Genomic DNA, 19,114 nt, shown 5'->3' with positions numbered 1-19,114 from the left:
TAGTAAACATCAGTCCACTTCAGCAGACAATGCAGTGATGGTGCAGCACAGGTCACGTGAATAAAAGCCTTTGGTTTGTGGAAAGATGTTTTCATCTGTGTGAGACTGAGGTTAGGATGCTACTACGAGGCATCAAAAAATAAAGTATTCAGGCCATGTCCATAAAATATCAGCTTCCTGTTCATGTCCAGAGTCTTTGGTGGTCATAAGGAATTCTGTGCATGTCCTTTCATTTAGCTTTGTCCAAATCCTCTGGTTCATTTACTTAATCATCATTAGCTAACATTTCCAAATGCTCACAGGGAAAATTGCCTTGTTCAGTTTATACTTTTCCCACATGATTCAGTTGTGGTAGAGAAATGTAATCTTCACAAATGAATCTGTGTTTTAGAGTTTGTGCTCACGTTTGCCTGCCAGCATGTTCTCCGGCCATGTGATGTTCTGTTCTCTCAGGTTATTTTTCATGTTTTCATTTATGCTCATGCATTTGATGCCTTTTGTTGTGTCAGCCACAGTCCTCTGTCTTGACTCGCATTGATTTTTGCCAAGCACTTTTTAAATCCATAACTCTGCAGGTTACATGCAGAGACATAGAAGTGGCGATGGTGTGGTGCTAGCAGGCAGCAGGTATAATACTGATGCAACTGACACTGAGGAAAAGAAAGTCAGCAGGCACAGGCCCGGGCATCACAATAAAAAATGAGAAGAGTGTATTTTCCCCTCTTCTCATTTTGTGTTGTTTTTCTTCAGTAAACCAACATTAAAAAATTCTTATTTATTTTGAGGACATCAACAAAAAAAAAAGGGTACAAATATTAAGAAATAATATATATGTGTCATTTTTAAAGAATGTTTTAGCTTATGTGTGATGCGCCACAAAAGCAATAAGTAAAAGAACACTGAAAGGTGCTGAATGTTGTGTTTGTGTTTGTGTGTGTGCACCCTGATTTCCTCCTGGTCATTAGACCCTTGGGCCACAAAGTTCAGTCTTTACCTGACATGTGCCTGTCTGTGAAGGACAAGATTATTATTGTATGTGAGTTATAAGCCCAAGCATCCACTCTATCCTCCTTCCTACTACTTCTATCAATAAAAAAGAGAAGAAAATTATTTTGGCACAGCATAAGTGTGTCATGTCACAAAAAAATTCCCGATTTTTCAATGTATTTTAGGATTGTGATTCCCTGGTCACACAATCACAGACTACAAGCAGTAAGGAGGAATTTAGATTAACCTAAATCGAGGATCAAGCTCACAGACTGGGGCAGAAATAGTTCAGATCCCAGCATCCAGAGAGCTTATGAGCCCAACAACAGCTGAGTTTCTTTTTTGTTGTGTGGCAAACTCACAGAATCAGTGTCAAACAGCTGCAGCTGCAACTGTCACAGAACATTTTCACCTTGCTCAGCTTGTTAATACACTGTTAACCATGTAAATTATAATTACACTGTTTCAAAATCCAAAACCTCCCTCCACCAACGCGGCATGATGTCGAAATGCACTAACACCTGTTTACAGCCACTCTGAAAAACAAAGGCTTTGTTCTGTGCTTACAAAGTAGGTGTGGTGGCTGCTTGGATTTCCAGGATTTCCATCAGTGACACAACTCAGCTTGATTTCCTCCACCGCTGGCTCTTGCTCAACTGTTCTGAAGGATCTGCAGGAGAAACCTGGTGAAATACATGTCTGTTGTTTTGTTTTTGGATCAAGAAGCACCTTCTACACTGTGCTGCAACAATGTTCTGTTTGATGACATTTCCAACACGTTGACTGCACTGAGATTTAATCTGGGACGAGTGAAATATTTCAGCAGTCGTCTATCATTACGAAATTTGGATCGTGTCCATGACATGCTTGTTAAAACATGTTTGGGTTAATTTTCACTAAATATAAAAAGGCTAAGTTTCTTTTAAGCTTATTGTAACATTCAACTAGCTCATTTTCAGCGGTTTCACAGCAGCATGGTTTGCATAGCATTAGCCAAGCAAGTTTTATCGCCAACCAGATATGGTGGTGGCGGTATCAGCACTGCACTGTGTAACAGATTCTGTATGGTACAGCCATATGGAGACGTTTCACACGGCATCACTGAATGCAGAAGTCACCAGGGTTATTCCCTGATGACTGCAAACACAAAACAGCCAGCATCTGCCATTGTGCATCAAGTACTGCTAAAATGGTAAAGAGCCATCATGCAATTGACTGCACAAACAGATTCAGAGGGGATTCAGGCAGAATAATTCAGATAATGCCTAAAGAGAAGAGCTTAGACATAAAGTGACACTTTTCAGTGGAGTGAATAACATAAAAAAACATGCACTTTTTTTCTTTCTGAACAAAATGTAATAAAGTCAAGATGTGATAAACTGCACATAGGCTACAGCTGGGTGACAAATTAAAAGAAACATCAACATAAAGTGAGGTGCTTAGGTGCTGATTCCCATTCATGGCCACCTCTTGGACATTTGGCCCTGGTGGTGGTGGTGATGGGGACATTAATGCATTCCCTCCATTCACTCATTAAACTCTGCGCCATTAAATGTTTGCAGTTAATGGTCTCTGGTCTTAGGTTTTCAGAAACTAAATGGAAAGCATGTTATACTGATGAACAAATTTAGACTTAAAGCGAGTTTAGCAGTGACAGGGGAGTTAATCCATAAAGATCAGCCAGAGCTGATGGTTTTAACCTTGTATTTTATGGTAATCTCAGTCCCCTGAAGGAAGAATTCATGTCAATTTATATTCATAAGACAATGTCCTCAGGAAACAATTAAAATAAAGTGTTTTTTATATGAGAGCTGGCATCTACATTTATTCCAGGACGGATGTAGTAGAGAAACAGGTGGTTGCGCCTCCAGAAAACTGCGTGAGCCTGGTTTCCGAGGGGCACTTGAAGGCAACATCAGTGGAGTCAGTTGAAGAACTTGTCCGGATGATTGAGCTGCAGCTGTTTTACCCCTTTTTACTTTGTAATTTACCGGCTGTTATTACCCCAGAGAAACGCAATAGACGTGAAAGAATCGTTACATCTCACCCAAAAACATAATTTACAAAAATATGTAAACACGAAAGTCCTGTGGTGTTTGAACCCCCACCTCCTCACCCCCGCTCCAGCTGAAGCACAGTGGTTCGCTCCCCCTAGCGGCAGAGCTCCGAGTCGCGGAGCGTCACAGCGCCGGTGTCCGTGCCCCCAGTCAGAGTGAAAGTTGTCTCCGCCAAGAAAAGCGGGCGGTTCAGGAGTCGTCAGTTACCGCCGCCGCCGCTGCTTCGCACGCTTTCTCCCGCAGAGATGAGGCGGAAGGAGAAGAGGCTGCTGCAGTTCGCCGGGCTGCTCATAGCGGCTCTTCTTTTCCTCCCAAACGTCGGGCTGTGGTCTTTGTACAGGGACCGAGTGTTCGACAACTCGCCCGACACGGTGGACGGTCCGGGCGGCGTTCCGCCGATACAGGTAAGGGGAGCTCGGCCGCGAGTGGCCCAGCGTTAGCGCTGAGGTCTCCGCGGGTGTCTGCTGTTGCTCGGTTGTCTCGCCGTGTTTCGGCGGTGTCGGTGTCCTCCAGAAATACTTCAAATGTGAGAGTTTGGTGGCTGCACGTAGTGTGAAGGCAGGAACGATATTCGACTGAAACGCTGCGTACTTCGCAGGGTCTCATTACACCCCCCCTCTCCCCTCCCCTCCTCTCCCCTCCGTTCAATACATCAACCGTGGCATTCCCACACTGAACGTGAGAGAGTGTGTGCGATGTGATTTACAAGATGGACCCTGTTTTTGGCACCGTGTCAGCCGGGCAGGTCAGTAGTTACCGCGGCCGGGATGAGCAGGCAGCCACGTAGCTAACCCGGAGCTAGGCGTCGCAGTAAAGTTACAATAACAGGGGACTTCAGGAAGTTGGCAAGTGTTTAACAGGCGGTGCTGCGTTCACGAGTTTACTCACGGTTAAAGGTGCATCACGGGGCCAGGATTCAAGGTTAAGTATTCACATAGTCTTTAGCTCAGGGTGGGAGTTCATCAGCCCCCCCATGAAACCATCCTTTAGACGTATGAAAGTTTAAAACCAGTGTCCCACCATGTGTACAGCTGGTTTTTTATTACAGGCAGTACAGGGCTGTAACTAGTGATTGTTTTCATTTAATCTGCTGGTTGCTTTTATGATTAAATTACTGAGTTTATAAAAGGTCAGCAGATATGAGCTGCCCCATTTTAGCTTCCCAGTGTCCAAGGTGGCATCTTTGCTTATGTAGATGTTTGTTCTTCTTTTGTCATGTCCAACCAACAGTAAAAAATCCAGACACTCAGATTACAATGATATAAAACATACAACAGAAGCGATGTCTTATTTTATTCTCATCTGATAATGCATCCATGTTTCCCCTCGTGTCACAGAACTAGGAAGGCCTTATGACATTTCCTGTTGCAGTCTTTGGTTGAAGGAATGAAGTTGCGTCTTTTTAAAAGGGTTTAAAATCTTTGTTAGTTTGAACAGCAGACATACATTTTTCGTACCAGCAGGATAGAAGAAGAGTCTTTAAGGATTTTGGAAATAACTTCAGAACAAAGTGTTTTCAGAGTCCGACATCTGTTTATTTCTTGAGGAAAACAGGTGCTTGTTTTCGTGGCTTGAGTTGAATCATCAGTGCAAAAGTCTTAAAAGCTAACAAAACCAAAAATGAGATACACAGGCTGGTGCTGATTGTGTTGTTATGTTGGTCCACATAAACATTCAGAAACCTCACCAGGACGGACCCTCTTTGGCAGACAATGGTAGCCCCTCTTATTCAAATGAGGCAGATTCTGCTGAATGGAGGCTTTCATGGATGGTGTGTGTGTTCGTGTGTGTGTGTGTGTGTGTGTGTTTTGGGTGGTGGTGTTTGTCCAAATGCAGCAAACGTACTTGACTGGAATGATTGTAGGTGTTCAGTGAGAAGGACTGAGTAATGGCAGAGTTCAGTTTTGATGCATTAGCTAAAGCCTGATACATGTGTGTCTTCATGCAGAATTAAACTGCGATAAGGTATGAAATGGTTCTGGAAACAATCTTTTTCATGATCAGTTCATTGTTTAGTCCATAAATGTTGATAAATCCCCAACAAAGGTCCACAGTGATGTCTCCTATGTCTTGTTGTTATCAGCAGCTAAAGCTAATTTGCAGGCTGAATTGCGGGGTGTGATAAAGCCGACTTATTCTGCACAGATCCTCTCCAAGGATCTGTTTTCTCTGCTGAAGTTTGGATTTGATATTTTCAAATGACAAGAAATGTTATGAATGGGATTAAGGGACATCTACGAGACCGGGAAAATCCTGTTACCAATTAGCAAACTGCGTGATAACAGCTGTCAACCTCCACAGCGGTTTGATCAGAGACAGACAGGCTGATGTGAGAAATGGTGCCAACTTTATCCAATAATAGAGGAGCCTTGAATGGCAGATTAAAAAAAAACCTGCAGACAAACATCTGTAACTCATTCCACAACAAAGTTGGCAATCAGCAGTTAATCCTCTGGTCAAAACCAACAAACTTCACACGTGAAAACAGTGATTACATGAGAGGTACGGGCTGAATCATTGGGACACGCTGCCCTCCTTCATTCCTGTGGATTAACCGTGTGCTGTCCTCACCTGAGCTGAGTCTGGCAGATTCTGACACATCTCATCTTGCGGTGAACACGGTAACAAGATGAAGCCATAATTGCCTCATTCATCAAGTTTGTGGGCTTTGCTGTGTGATGCAGGGCTTCTGCTGTGCTCTGTCGGTCTGCTGTCTCTTCCTCTCGCACTTTAGTGACTAGTAACTAGTTTTCGTAACCTGGTAACTGAACAGAAACCCAGTCTGCCTCAGATCTGCTGAAGGTATGTTGGCACGGCGTAAACGTCTCTGACCTCTGCACTGTGCAGTAATACAGCTGTGTCAAATACAGTAGCTACAAGTAGTGTAAGCTGTAATAATGTGCCTGTGCATACGGTGCCTGAATGAGTATTTCAACTTCTCTGGCAAACATGAGCTGCTTCAGAGCTTCCCCACTGTGACAGTGACAGAAAGGTAATTTGCACATTTCCCGTCTCTTATTAAGGATGCCTGTTGAAGCAGAGGTGGCTCATCTTCCTCCTGTCCGCTCCAGCAGCTCAGGTTAAGTGGAGATTAGAGGAGATGAGAGCAACGGGTAGAATTAAAAAAAGAGGCTGCAGAGTTTGACCTGCTGTGCCGCCCAGCTAACTGACTGTATGTACTGACTGAGACAAATGCATGTCCAGACAGAAGCTCAGGTGCATTTAGACGAACTTGCCAAGGCGTTCGAGTCCCCATCCAGTTTTAGTTGAACAGGCAGTGCTGGCATCACTAAATGTGTAAGATCACATAAAGTCAGCAGACTATGTTGCTGCTAAGATTTGCAGATAAATATGGAAATTAGTTATAAAAAGTTATATTTCAGTCGTTATTAACCTGAGTGACTTGAAGTATTCCACATCCTTGCCAGAGAAACAGGGTGTTCATCTCAGGAAGTCTCTTTAACTTATTTGGGACCATTGCTGCAGTTTCCAGTGATGAGGTATTGGGGTGTGGGACAACTGGCTGTAAGCTTAGTAGTTCCCACCGTACGTGTCTAATTTTACTTCTCTTGGTTGTCTCAGACTGTGTTCGGGGCTGAGCTGTAGCAGGAGCTCTCTGAGATCTTTTTACAGCAGCACACATTTTTGCTGTTTCTCGCTCTGCTCAGAGCTCAGTTATTTCTGACTCCTTTGCATCTGGAAAACCTGCTTGCCAGAAAGCATGCTGCATTACTATGACAACTGGCAATCTTTGGCTGTTGTCCCCAGTCGCAGCAGTGGCATGACTCCACATTTGACAAGGTTTTTTTAATGATTTAGATGTTTATTCTTCTGTTTTGACATATAAATGTTGCCTCATGTTGATGTTTGAGGATTTGATGAACCCAGATTCAGTTAAAACCCGAGTTTTGTTTTACCGTGAGAGACAAGTATCACATGCTGCTCCTTTACTGTTGCTGATGTGGCTTTTAGTGGAGTACTGAGCTAGCATGAATTATTGATCGATCAACTCAGAAAATTAATCAATAATTATTCTTTTAAGTCACAACATCTCAGATGTGAGCTGCCATTCTTTGCCTGGCAATCAAGAAAAAAAAAATCAAATGTCTTTAGCTTACAGTCATTTGAATGTAACTAATCAATTATAACTTGGAATTAGACTAAACAATATCATGCACTTAAAAACGATTTAAAGTGTTAACTGCTAAAAACCTGAGGGAATCTGGATGAATAGCAGAGCGCAGCCCTGTGGGTTAGCTCACATGGAAAATATAGATCAGACAACATACTACATGTCTCTGCTTTGCTCTTTCACGTGTTCCCAGGTCAGGTTTTATTTTTGCTGCTACTTGCTGGTGGTTTTGCCTCTTGCTAACTGGGTGTAATCAGCTCTGGTAAAAGTCCAGAAGATAAGGTGTGCTCGTGAAAGGAAAGCTGGCTGAGATTCACGGCCCTGTCACAGAGAAATGAGAATCATACAGGCTTCGGTACACTGGAGGCTACATTTATGAGCCACACACTGTAGGCTGGATTACTGTTCATTCATCACTGCGGGACCTTGTGCGTTTCGCCTCTGACACATGTACAGTACAGTCCCTGACTTACACACACACTTCAATATACTGTTTTTAGAGCCAGTAGAAGGTCAGTCAGCAACTGTCCAGTCTTATTAATGAGCAGCCCTCAAAGTAAACAAGGACGTCTATGTAGAACATCTCAGGACAAGGAGAAATCCCAGCTGAAAAATACTGAAAGAACTTCTTTTAATTACTCTTTTCTGCTACAGAAGCTGCGGATTGTCAAACCACAGCTTGCCCGGCAAATTATTACTCTAGAACAAAGTGGTTCTCTGAATAAATACCCCAAGTGCTTCAGTCTGATTTTGAATTCCCTGGCTGTCTGCTCGTGATGTATTCCTGCCCCACAGTCACGATGCAAATCAGATATTTGTTTGACCCCTCTGTCCTCCAGGCCCTCCACAGGGCCTTAAAAACATTGTAAGTCTGACATTTGTCCTTTTGAGGAAAAATAAAATGAACCCTTGATGCTTTATTCGTTTACTCGTTACCTACTGAAAACCTTTTGAGGCTATAACTAGGCTACAAGTGTTCAGAGGCATGATTGGACCCAGTGAAACCATTTAATGGAGTAATTTGGTTTGTAGCCCACATTGTTCTAATAAGAAAAGCTAATATTTTCATAGCAGCAGGATGTGAGGATACAAATTGAAACTCGCTCTGCACATATTGACATAATGGTGTTTGTTACTCAGCCACCTAACAAGTAATATAAGTTTTCAAATTAATGGTTTCTCCTGTAGCAGTTTCATTTGCAAGGCACTGTGTTGAAGAAAGGAGTCGACATGTTCCTCATCGCTAACACTAAATTCCAGGAACTGGGCCAAGCTAGATGTATAAAGCCATCTAAATGTCCCAATTTCTGATGCCTCGGTACAGTCGTCTGTAAGGCCTGGTCCCCGCTTCTCCTCAGCGCCTCAGCAGAGTCGAACTGTTTGACCCGCAGCTCCCTGTCTGTTTCCTCTCTGTTGCTATTCTGATAAACATTAAAGTTGAATAAGAGTTTAGCCTGTGGTTCTGTGAAAAATCTCTCCTTTCTGCTCTATTGACATCATGTGGGAGAGAGGGAATGATGTTTCATGCCAATAGCAGGCAGTGATTTTAGAGCGCTCGGGAACCTCGAGGCTGCACCTACAGGAAGCGCGAATCCAAAGTGCACAGAAACAAAATTGAAATTAAATGGATTTAGGCTGGCTTCACACAACCGTTCATGTGGATTGGTCCACACGTGCACAAGGATGTGAAGAAAAACAGAGCCTCCTCAAGGCACAGTTTGGTACCGGGAGTAATTTCAGGCTGCACTGAATTTCCTCATATGACTGTGAACAAGTGTGGGGAAACGGAGGCCCTCTCTCAATTAAGGAAATCACATCAACTCTGTGAATCCTGTGAGGTTAAGAGCAATTAGAGAGGCTGTGAGTAGGATTAAGACAGTTTAACATGGTTTATGATAACAGTTGTGAGACTTCATTAGTTGATTACACTGCTCACTGCTGTATGTTTTTTTTTTATTGTAAAAAACTGCCTTCACTGCAAAGAAGACCTTCATTTTTGAGTGTTGAGCTTTAGAGAAGGTGAACGTCAGTGTGAGTTTTTTAGTTTGTCGTCATAATGAGAAGGACGTTTATGATGTTGGTGTAACAAGGTTGTTTTCCTGAAACCCAAAACACAACAAGCTGACAAAATGTTTACTCGTTAACGTTTTTTTAACGGCATAATTCTGGTTTCTTACAACCTGCACCTTATTTTTCTAGGTTTAGTCATCACTAATCCAATTTAAGCAAACTTATGTGGATGAGAAACAAAGGGAAGTGGTAAATTTTTACACCTTGAGAACTTCCTAGTGTAGTCGTGCGTGGATGCAGGTTTCTGTCCAGTCAGAGATTATTAACATTTCAGGTGTGTTTACTTTTACATCCAAATATAACGGTTTACATCATCTGACTAAACTGTTGCCTTGTTTACAACCTAAATGATTGATGGCGGCTGTGGTTGTGTTACCTCAGTCAGTGAAATGTTATAGACAAAACAGCCTATTGATTAATGGAGGAAACTATCAGGAGATTAGTTGGTAATAATTCTGATTATTTGCATTTGTTAGAACGTCTCTCGTAATCATGGAAATGTGATCGGGAAGGAACAAACCATGAATAGAAATGAATGTTGTGCCCAGTACCAGAGCTTTATGTGAGACATAGTAATGTGAGAGTGATGTGTCCATCACATCCCAGTGTAAAACACTGTGTTGCTTTACTGTAAAATGAAAATTTCACTGACATCAACATGAGATTTTGTTACAGTGAGATTTAGAGAGAAAACAAATCACCCTGCTCCAAGATTTGGTGATCAAGAGAAAAGCTGTACCTGATGTAGTCTCGCTAAGCTGTGGGCTAGCTGTGCTTCCAGACTGGGAAATGAGATTTTATCTTTAATGTTTTAAGCCTCTGGAAACGAGGGAGAGTGAGGGGTGAAAGTCATTTGCAAAGACAAGTGGAGTTACTTGCTGCAGACTTAAGTCTTTGCACTTTATCAGTCAGAGCTGAGAGAGAAGGAGAGGAAGGGAGAGGGTGAAGCACCTCAGGAGAAAAAGGCAGAGCGAGCGGGAAAAAGAGGTGTTTGTTCACAGGCTGACTTTTTTGGAGAGCGTTTCCTCCCCAGGTTCCTCGCACAAGGCAGACGTTGACTCGCTGCTGGCTGCGGCGCAGACTGAGCGCGTGCAGAAGCTGCTCTGTATGCCTGTCAGGGATCTGCTGCCCCAGATCAGTGCAAGGAGCCAAATGAGGGACAGGTGCAGCAGACAGCCTGTGGATACGGAGCGAGGAGTCAGGCTTTTAATTACAGCCACGTGGGTTATGGAGCTGCCTTTTTTCAGTGTTCAGATGATTAAGCTAATCCCTGGACGCTAATTTAAGGCCAGCTCTGTACTTCACAGTGCTGAGCCTCACAAAGAATAAGATGCACTCTAATGTTTTACGTTCAGTATATTTAGTTTCTTGAGCTTCAAATACACACAGTCACACTGACCTGGGGTCAGATACTGAACATTTCTGGGCTCCATATTAAATCTGCGCGTGAACTAAATATGAAACGTGAAGTCTTTGCACTAAACTCTGCATATGCATTATTCAGCATTGTTCACTTCAGGCCTGACAGCGTTGTGATGTTTCCTCGTTGTTGCGCAGCACAGAAACACAGGAGTGATGATTATATGTTACAGCCATCAGTTTTTAAAGGGGCACGCCGCTGATTTAACACGTGAAGGTCAGTTTACTTGTTAGAAATTGTACCGCTCAACCAGTTTAGTAATATGTTCTTTGTTGTCTGTGAAAGCAACTTCCTCAAGTCCGACAAAATAATCTGATGATGTTATCAGGGTTATCTCACGTTTAACTTGATGCATCAGATGTTAAATAGAAAGTTTGTATTACAAACAAGGTGCTACTGAACCGTACAACGGGAACTGGAGATTGTGTTGTTTTTGAAGTTTGATCCAAACTCAGGATTATAAAATCATATCTCCGACATCTTCGCTGCTTATATTTTGATCGTTCTGTTTTTTAAACCAGTTCATTAGGTTCTTATCCCGAGTTGGTCGAGAGGAGAGCGTGGTCCCTCAGCTTAATGAAAGTCCAGTTGGCTGCAAGGAAAACTGAAAGCACTGTATGCAGCTCTCTGAATCAGGATAAATGATCAGGACGGCTTTTGGCCGCTGTCCGTGTTTGTGAGGTTTTCTGTCTGATCTCTGGCTCGGACCTTTTTTATCATCACTGTTAATCATCAGCCGAATTCCTGAGCTGTAAAATGTTCCTTTGTAACTCTCACCGTTGAGAACTATTGTAGAACCGTGGAACTGTTGGCTGGTAAATAGATCCGAACTTTTCTTCACCTCACGTTGTGTCTGTTGTGTTCAGTTATGTTATTGTTGGCTGGATGTGTTTCCTGTTTCGCTGCTGGAAAAAAAAAAAAAACTGTGTGTACTTGACCCCAGCATCTGACCTGTGATGAGTTTGTCTTTATTAAAGGAAAAATGCACCAGAGTGTTTTTTTTTCTAGAGAGATTTTTTTCTTCCAGCAGAGCACTCTGAGGCGCGAAGTGTGTTTCTTTCTGTGGCTGGTGCTCTCGGAGTCCGCGGCATTTAATGGCATTCTGCTGTGGGCTTTGTTCATATGAGATAAAAGCTGTGTGTGTGTGTGTGTGTGTGTGTATGTGTGTGTGTGTGTGTGTGTGTGTGTGTTCAAAAGACAAAACAGCATTCTTTCCACATCGCCTGCTCGGCTGCACAGCAGTAAAGATCAGGTGATGATAAGGCAAATCACAGTCGTTTCATAGACATGACAGTTAAATCAGCCGGGCATCATGGGAAAAGGAGGAACAGTTTGAGTGTCCAGTGTCTGAGCAGATGATCCATTCTACTGTACGTCTTTCTTCTCTGGACAGTAACCTGAACCAGAAACATCAGTACTCGGCTCATATAGACTTTTTTTAATGGTCTTATTAAAGAATTTTCTTTATTATTTCTAATAAAATCTGCATGGAAAAGTCTCAGCACAGAGAAAGTCAGACGTCTTTATACCAGTTATTAGCATCAGCAGTCAAAGGCAGAGTTTAAATTTGGGGGTATCAATGCAGGGGGCAGCTTTCTGCCTGCACAGCTCAGACAGTTTCTCCTGGAAGACATTCATGTTGTTGTGCTGAGTTGTTAACGGGAGAAGTGATAGAAATAAGTTGTCAAGAATGAAAAAAGAGAGTGGGAGGGATAAGTTCAAACTCTGGCTTCTTTCACAGCACCAATCAATCACAGCACAAAGTGGGTGTGAATGTCAGATTGTCGGTTTTGAGAAGTTAAACCCTCCCCACTCAGACGTGGGGAGGGTTTGGAGGGAGGCAGAAGCTAGTAAACTGATTATATTGAGAATATTGGCAGCTTCAGAAGTGGCTCAGTTTGGGGTTCAACCTGAATCAAATGTCCTCTGATGCAGCAACCAGGAGACAACCAGGAGACAACCGTTCTGACTTGTTTTGAATCCAAAGCACATACTGCAACTCCGACAGAAAAACAACTGATTGTCGCAGTCAGTTATTTTCCAATTATTTTCCATATTATTTTAATTAGCTACCAGAACTGTTCTTGAATAAGAACAATGATGTATGGAAACAGACTGTGCAGAAAATTAACTGGTAAAGTAGCAAAGGGAGAAAATAAAATGCCCAGTCGGACTAAAATTGAAATCAGTTTGTGTAAACAGAAGTGGGAACTGAAGACTGCGTCTCGTCTTTATGCAGCTTGCAAAACAGTGAAGTTGTGCCAGACCAGGTTAATCAATAAGGGAAATTAGTTAATGTCCAGTTACACAGGAGCATTAAGTCTGTCAGACCACTTAAATCTGTCCACATGAAAATATTACATTTATCGAATGGATTTTAGGTTAAGCAGAACTAGATGTGTAGCAATAAAACCATTAATGAAGCAGTATTATAAACATTGATTTCTCCGTCCGCTGAGAAAAACAAAACAAAGGAGCTGCTAATATAAAGCTGGGTGCTGCAGCAGGTGCTTTGGGTCAGCTCTTTGCTCAGCGGCACCTCGGCAGCTGTTGCCGGCGCACAGAATGAGTCGTGATTCAAACTACCAGGTTCCCACGGCGAAACATTTCTTCTCACGCCATTAGGCCACTGCCGTCCCGCTTCCCCTGTGAAGTGTGACTACGTCGTTTCATTTTGACAGATCATGGCGCAATAGATGTTTCCTGTAGTTCAGAGAGCTTCAGAGGACGGGATGGAACTGAGACAGCTGGTCCCCCTTTTTCTAGTCTTAAAGCATTTTTCAGCAATCAGGCTACTGAACAGCTGTTTGAAGATTGACGTGCTGCTGTTTTTTGTTCAGCTAGACCATGGCACGTCTTACTGAGCTACCTGCAGGAACAGCAGGTGATGTGACTGTTAGCATTTATGATGCTTTGATCATTACAAACACACACACACACTCATACCATCCCCCAACCTGTCTGCATCTTGGATCAAATTCAGGGGATCAGTTTCTTTTTTCCCTTGTCTTGTAAAATAATTTCATTGGTGCTGATTAGGGACGTAGAACAATCCGTGAAGAGATGAGCTGTACAGGTGAGGAGGAGGAGGAGGAAGAAATGGCTGTGGTGGCGGCTGATGCAGTGTAGCACCAGTTTAATGTCATCATTAACACTGTTGTCACTCAAACTGCTGCTTTGATGAATTGGATGAAATGTTTCACTGGGTAACACAGCCACAGACCCATCACTGTTGCTGTTATTGAAATAATCCAGCGTCTGTTCAGGCCTGAAATTAAGTAACACAGAACAGCTTGTGCTTTAAAAACCACACTTTGCTGGGTTTTGTTCATCGTGCTAATTCTTACCTCAGCCCCTCAGATGAACAGGACTCCTCCAGCTCTGGTGCTTACCTGCTGCCAGCTCCAGCTGTAACCAGCTGTACTACGTTAGCTATGGTCTGTATTGTTAATGAGTTGCTGGGTGGCATGTGGTTGTTGTGGGGGAGCCAACAAGCACCCTGGCCAGTGCTGTGCTGTGTTAGCTGGGAAACCAAAACGGTGCTGGTCACTGCACCTCTCGATGTCTGCATAGTTACAACAGCAAAAAAAAAATGTGTGAACCTTCATAAAGGAATCTGATCCATTAATGTTGATATGAAATTAGTATTAGTAACATTAGTACACGAGACGTTAACAGTCGTTGTGAATGATGCTGTGCAGGAAGCAGCTATCTAGCATCTTAATTCTGCCCCAAAGAACCTAATTTAAATAGCAATGGTAGATATCAACCCTCCAGGAAATGTAACTCTGCTAATTGGCGACTGAACTTGTGCAGCGGCTTTTAGAAATGTGATTTTTCAAAAGTTACTTTCAGCCTCCAGTGTGTGACTGACACGGGAGTTAAGCTCATGGCAAACATGTCATACTGCAGGAAAAATAACTCGCATCCTCAGACGCTGTGGAGTTTGACCGTGCTGCCGATGAAGAGACTGAAGATGTCACCAGTGTCAACAAGTTTCTAATGGTACTGGCAACAGTTCAGACGTCTAAAACTGTCAAAGAAAAATATAAAAAAAAAAGAAAATCAACAAGATATTACATTCCGGTGGAGTGAGAGGAGCCACTGTGGGAAGAGGGTCAAAGATGGGCACTCACTGTTTTCAGACCTTTGCGCTGCATGTGGCTCTGGTGGTTGTTTGAGAAGGCAGAGAAGCTCTATCAGTGATTTTTGAGGTTGTGCACACACTTTTATCAGTTGCTTCTTTTTCGAACTGTTGAGCTGCTACATCACACTGTTATCGAGAGGGGAAGCACACGCTGCTCTGTAAAACTGTGCCCTGCCCTTCCTGGACAAACGAAACGCCTTGGCACAGGATCATGGACAACCCTGTGAAAACATGAATTGTTTCTGTGCCCAGTTTTGACACGTGACATTTCATTTGTGCAGCTTTAAACATTATTTAAAATCTACACAAACCTCAAGAGCAGCTTGACTTTTCAGAACATAGGCCCTGGTGTCAACAGTCTTCATCGAGACTAGAACTACTTTATCTGGAAAGGAGCAGTTACAATAGACTCTGTCCATGGCGGTGACATGTGCTCTGTTAAAACCTAAAGACTGAGATGTGGATGAAAACAATAAAAAGCTAGTAAGTTGACCGTTGAGCTCAAGTCATTTTTATTTACTGGAAGTAGACGTTCCATTTTTTTGAGGACCACAGAGACATTCCCCTTTCCTCCACTGCATCAGAATAGCAGCGGAAATATCGGAGACAGAAACCTCAAAACCTGAGTCAGTAACACCGCAGCAGTCTGCATGGACAGATACCAGGTAACTGAGAAATTATGAGGACCTTCTAATAGACGTGGCTGCTTTTTGTATCTTAATCTTGAATCTGATGAGTCAATTCTGCTTCTGTTGTGGCGTCTTTTACTGCCGCGGTGAGCTGGAGCTTGTCATCAGTCTGTGTACCCGGCACTGAAACGAGGCAGCGGGCTGAAACACGTCGGTAGATTTACAGCGTGTTATTCATTACGAACCAGCCGCTGTATGTGGGTCTCTCTCTGACGGTTCTCAAAGCATTGCCTCTGCCCACTTTGTTTCACATTACACTCTCATATTGGACCGTTGTCTGTTGAACCCCAAGCTATCATCCCGTGGCCTGATTGTCCCCTCACTGACAAATGTTGATAATTGCCTTCCAGTGGAGCTGTAAAAGCTCTCCCTGCTGGGCCCATTGATTCGCTCTTCCTAACCAGTGGTGGGAAGGAGCAACGCGCCTTGGGCTCTCTGGCTTGGCATGGCACAGCAGAGCTTGGCACAGCAGGACGAGCCAGCCATCGGGAGATATATGGAGGGAAGCTAGCAGGATTAGGGACGCTGAGATAACTGATTTGCTGATCATTATGTAAGCCACATCTGTCCTCTGTCCCCTCAGTGGCACCCGGCCTCCCACGCTGAGTGCAGTCAAACCCAGCAGCAACATGAAGAGATGAGGCTCTGAGTTCTGCTTACAGAGAGGAAGCCAGGGGAAGGGGTGAGGGGGTGAGGGGGAGGGGAGGTAAACACACTGCAGGCTGCTTGTCACTAAGATGCTGAGCAAAAATTTGGTGTTCCTGGGAAAATAGTATTTATAAAATTACAGAAAGGTTGACCGGCCAAGTGCTTTTAATACTAGTGCAAAATCCTCCAGAGAGATTTTCCTGGGGCCGAGAGCTGCGAGGCAGTTGTTTCCTGCATTGATCAGTCTATTTTATTGATCCGTCCCTCAGCCTGTAAACTGTCAGGAATTAGTCAGAAATACCCATCACTGTTTCCCAGAGCACAGAGTGATGTCTTCAGATGTCCAGTTTTGTCCTGCCAGCATTGAAAAAAAAAACAAAATTCACAAAGAAAACCAGCAAATTCTCCCATTGGAGAAGCTGCAGAATTGGATAGATTGACAATTAAAAGATAAAAAAAATATCTATATCTAATATATATGTTCAGGCCTTATTGCCCCTTTGAAGATGCTACCAAATTGCATCTTGTTTTTGTTTAAAAAGGTTTTAAAAAGTCTTAAACTGGCAAAACTTCTAAAATCTGATGGAAAATACCTTGTTCGAGAAATGTATTTCGTGTCTCTCTCGACCTCTCTACAAGAGGAGTGACTTACTGAACAATGTCCCGGGAAGAATTAATTGCCACACTCAGGGACGCTACAGCAGGGCAGATTGTTTCTATCACTGTACCTTGACCCTGCACAGGCCTGAAGGACAGCCCGCTGTCCTGCATTAATCCTGGGACCGTGGGACGGTAGGCGAGGTTTCGCGTTGAGCTCGGACGGGACAGGAGGCTGCTGTTTGAGCAGGCAGCATCACTGCTCAGCATTTAATGGCCACTGTACAATGTTTCTGTGCTTCCTCTCCCTCAGACATGATAAGGAGCTTATTTGAACAGCACTTTGCTCCGATGGGTTTGGACGGGAGCCAGTGGAGGCTGTGATCATGGCAGCGGCAGCACAGCTGTAAATTACCACTGAAGCCCCTTACACATCCATCACACTGTGTCTCCTGTTAAAATTCAATTTTTAGCTTAAATGGCATGGAGTAATCTCTCTTGCGTAATGTTGGCTAAGTCGCCTCCAGCAGGTTAGCATATGCTCTGTCATACACATCTGTCCCAGTTTCAGTTTTTGTACTCTTGTACTATTGTACCAAAACTGAAACTCTACAGTTTGTCTGCCACATAATCTCTGAAATGAAAGGATGTTGGGGATAATTATTTATAATTATTTCTCCTCTTTTGATAGATGCGCAGCTTGTTGTTGTTCGATATAGTATCTGTGTGGTGAGGAATTAGATTAAGATAAATGTCTTGCTGCTGAACAAAGTCTCATAAATCCTGCAAAAATATTTAATAGAGTGCTTGCCTTTTGTTTGGCGGCAGATTGGTGCAGGTTTGGCAGGGGCCTGTTGTTGGCATTGATGTCAGTTGATATAAACAGTGACTCACTGTTTTTCTACAGAATAAACATCCTACAAGGGGTGAAACTGTTCACACAACATGAAAGTCTGAAAATTGCCAGGTTTTTTTTTTTCCTGTATGTGTGTTTGCATCCAAGAATCAAGCCCCAGTTCTGTGCCTGCAGAAGGCAGAGAAGCAGCCATCTGTCATGGCCTTTGTCCAGTCCTCTGCCTGGTATCTCTGGTCACAGCAGAGCTGTGGATAATGACTCCTGTTGGGAGGCTGTGTGGCTGCCCTGCTGGGCTCCTCTTCCAGGGAGGTCTCCATGCCTCAGTCTCCACCCCGGGATCCTCAACTTCAGCAGCAAAGAGCAGCGGAGCTGGAGCCCAGGGGACGAGCAGAAATTTGGGATGGAGCCACAATAAAAACTCATCGGCTCGCTTTTTTTATAACTCAGTATTTCTCTGAGGATTAAGAAAAGTACAACAGCAAACAACAGAATGAGTTCAACTGCAGTCGCTGCCAGTAGCTGTATTCTTAACGGTGTCAAAAGGACATTTTTTTTTTCCTTTTTGTTTCCGTTACCCTTTGCCCAAGATTTTGCTGCTGAATATTGTTTTTCTGTGTACTCCCACCAGATCTCCACTGCCTGAGTCACCGCACCTTCAGGGTGATATTTATATGAAAACAAATGGTTTCCTTTGCCTGCTTTCAGCTGGACTTCTTTGCCAGAGAGATGGGGACAGTGTGAGAGAGAAGTCAAAACGTTTGTGCGTCCCACTGCTGTGTAGCATTTCCTGCTGTACTACAGTACTAAAGATAACCATTTACTAGCAAACCACTTTGCAAGACATGGCATGATTCACCTTTTACAGTTGGATCAACAGCTTGTTGGATCAGTAGCTGGTGGAGGTGTAGGCTGGTACAGTGGTACAGTGGACTATTTTTTAGAAAGCGAGGACTGGTAGCTCGTGTTTGTGTGTGATGAACCAGGACAGCCGGGTCAAATTGACTTGTCTGTGAAGTGGCTGAGGAGAGGAAGAGGTGGGAGAGGTGCAGAGGGTGAGGTAGAGCAGGAAAGGTAATTGTGTCTCTGGGGGTCGAGTTAGATCTTTCTGTGATCTGACAGAACAGGAAGGGGAAGGAAAAAAAAATGAACTGAAAAGCTTCCTCTTCTCTCTCCGAACTACTGTTGACTCTCAGCAGGAGGAGAGGAAACCGAAAAGGGAAGCATTGACCCAAGGTGGTCTGATTCATCCTCCTCAGAGAATGAATGAGATGCTCTGTTCTTAGCAGACTTACTGTCCTTCCTCTGCTTCAAACAAAGGCAGTCCAGAGTTACTCCACACACCAGAACACGGGATGAAAATGCTCTGTCAAATTCAGACATTCAGACAAGTGTTAAACGATTTCCATGAAATCCTAAGAACCTTTTTTACCAGTTCAGGATATTTTCTCCATGGGAGCATTGGATGGATTTGGATTTTGTTCCCATAATAAAGGATGTCTGAATGGCCAGTG

At 43.5% G+C, this 19,114-nt stretch overlaps 1 protein-coding gene across 1 annotated transcript in view; it reads left to right on the top strand.

The window, feature by feature from the left end:
- The first annotated feature begins 3,034 nt into the window (after positions 1–3,034).
- Positions 3,035–19,114, top strand: part of LOC121190476 (polypeptide N-acetylgalactosaminyltransferase 10-like) — a 68,517-nt gene continuing 52,437 nt past the window's right edge. Inside the window, exon 1 of the mRNA XM_041051254.1 lies at positions 3,035–3,448. Within this exon, the coding sequence (XP_040907188.1) occupies positions 3,290–3,448 (159 nt within the window). The 5' untranslated portion in view covers positions 3,035–3,289. The remainder of the gene's footprint in view (positions 3,449–19,114) is intronic.

Source organism: Toxotes jaculatrix, chromosome 12 (genome assembly GCF_017976425.1).
Source record: "Toxotes jaculatrix isolate fToxJac2 chromosome 12, fToxJac2.pri, whole genome shotgun sequence".
Classification (NCBI taxonomy): Eukaryota; Metazoa; Chordata; class Actinopteri; family Toxotidae; genus Toxotes; species Toxotes jaculatrix.
Note: the sequence above shows the minus strand (reverse complement) of the source record. Positions and strands in the feature narration are given on the sequence as shown.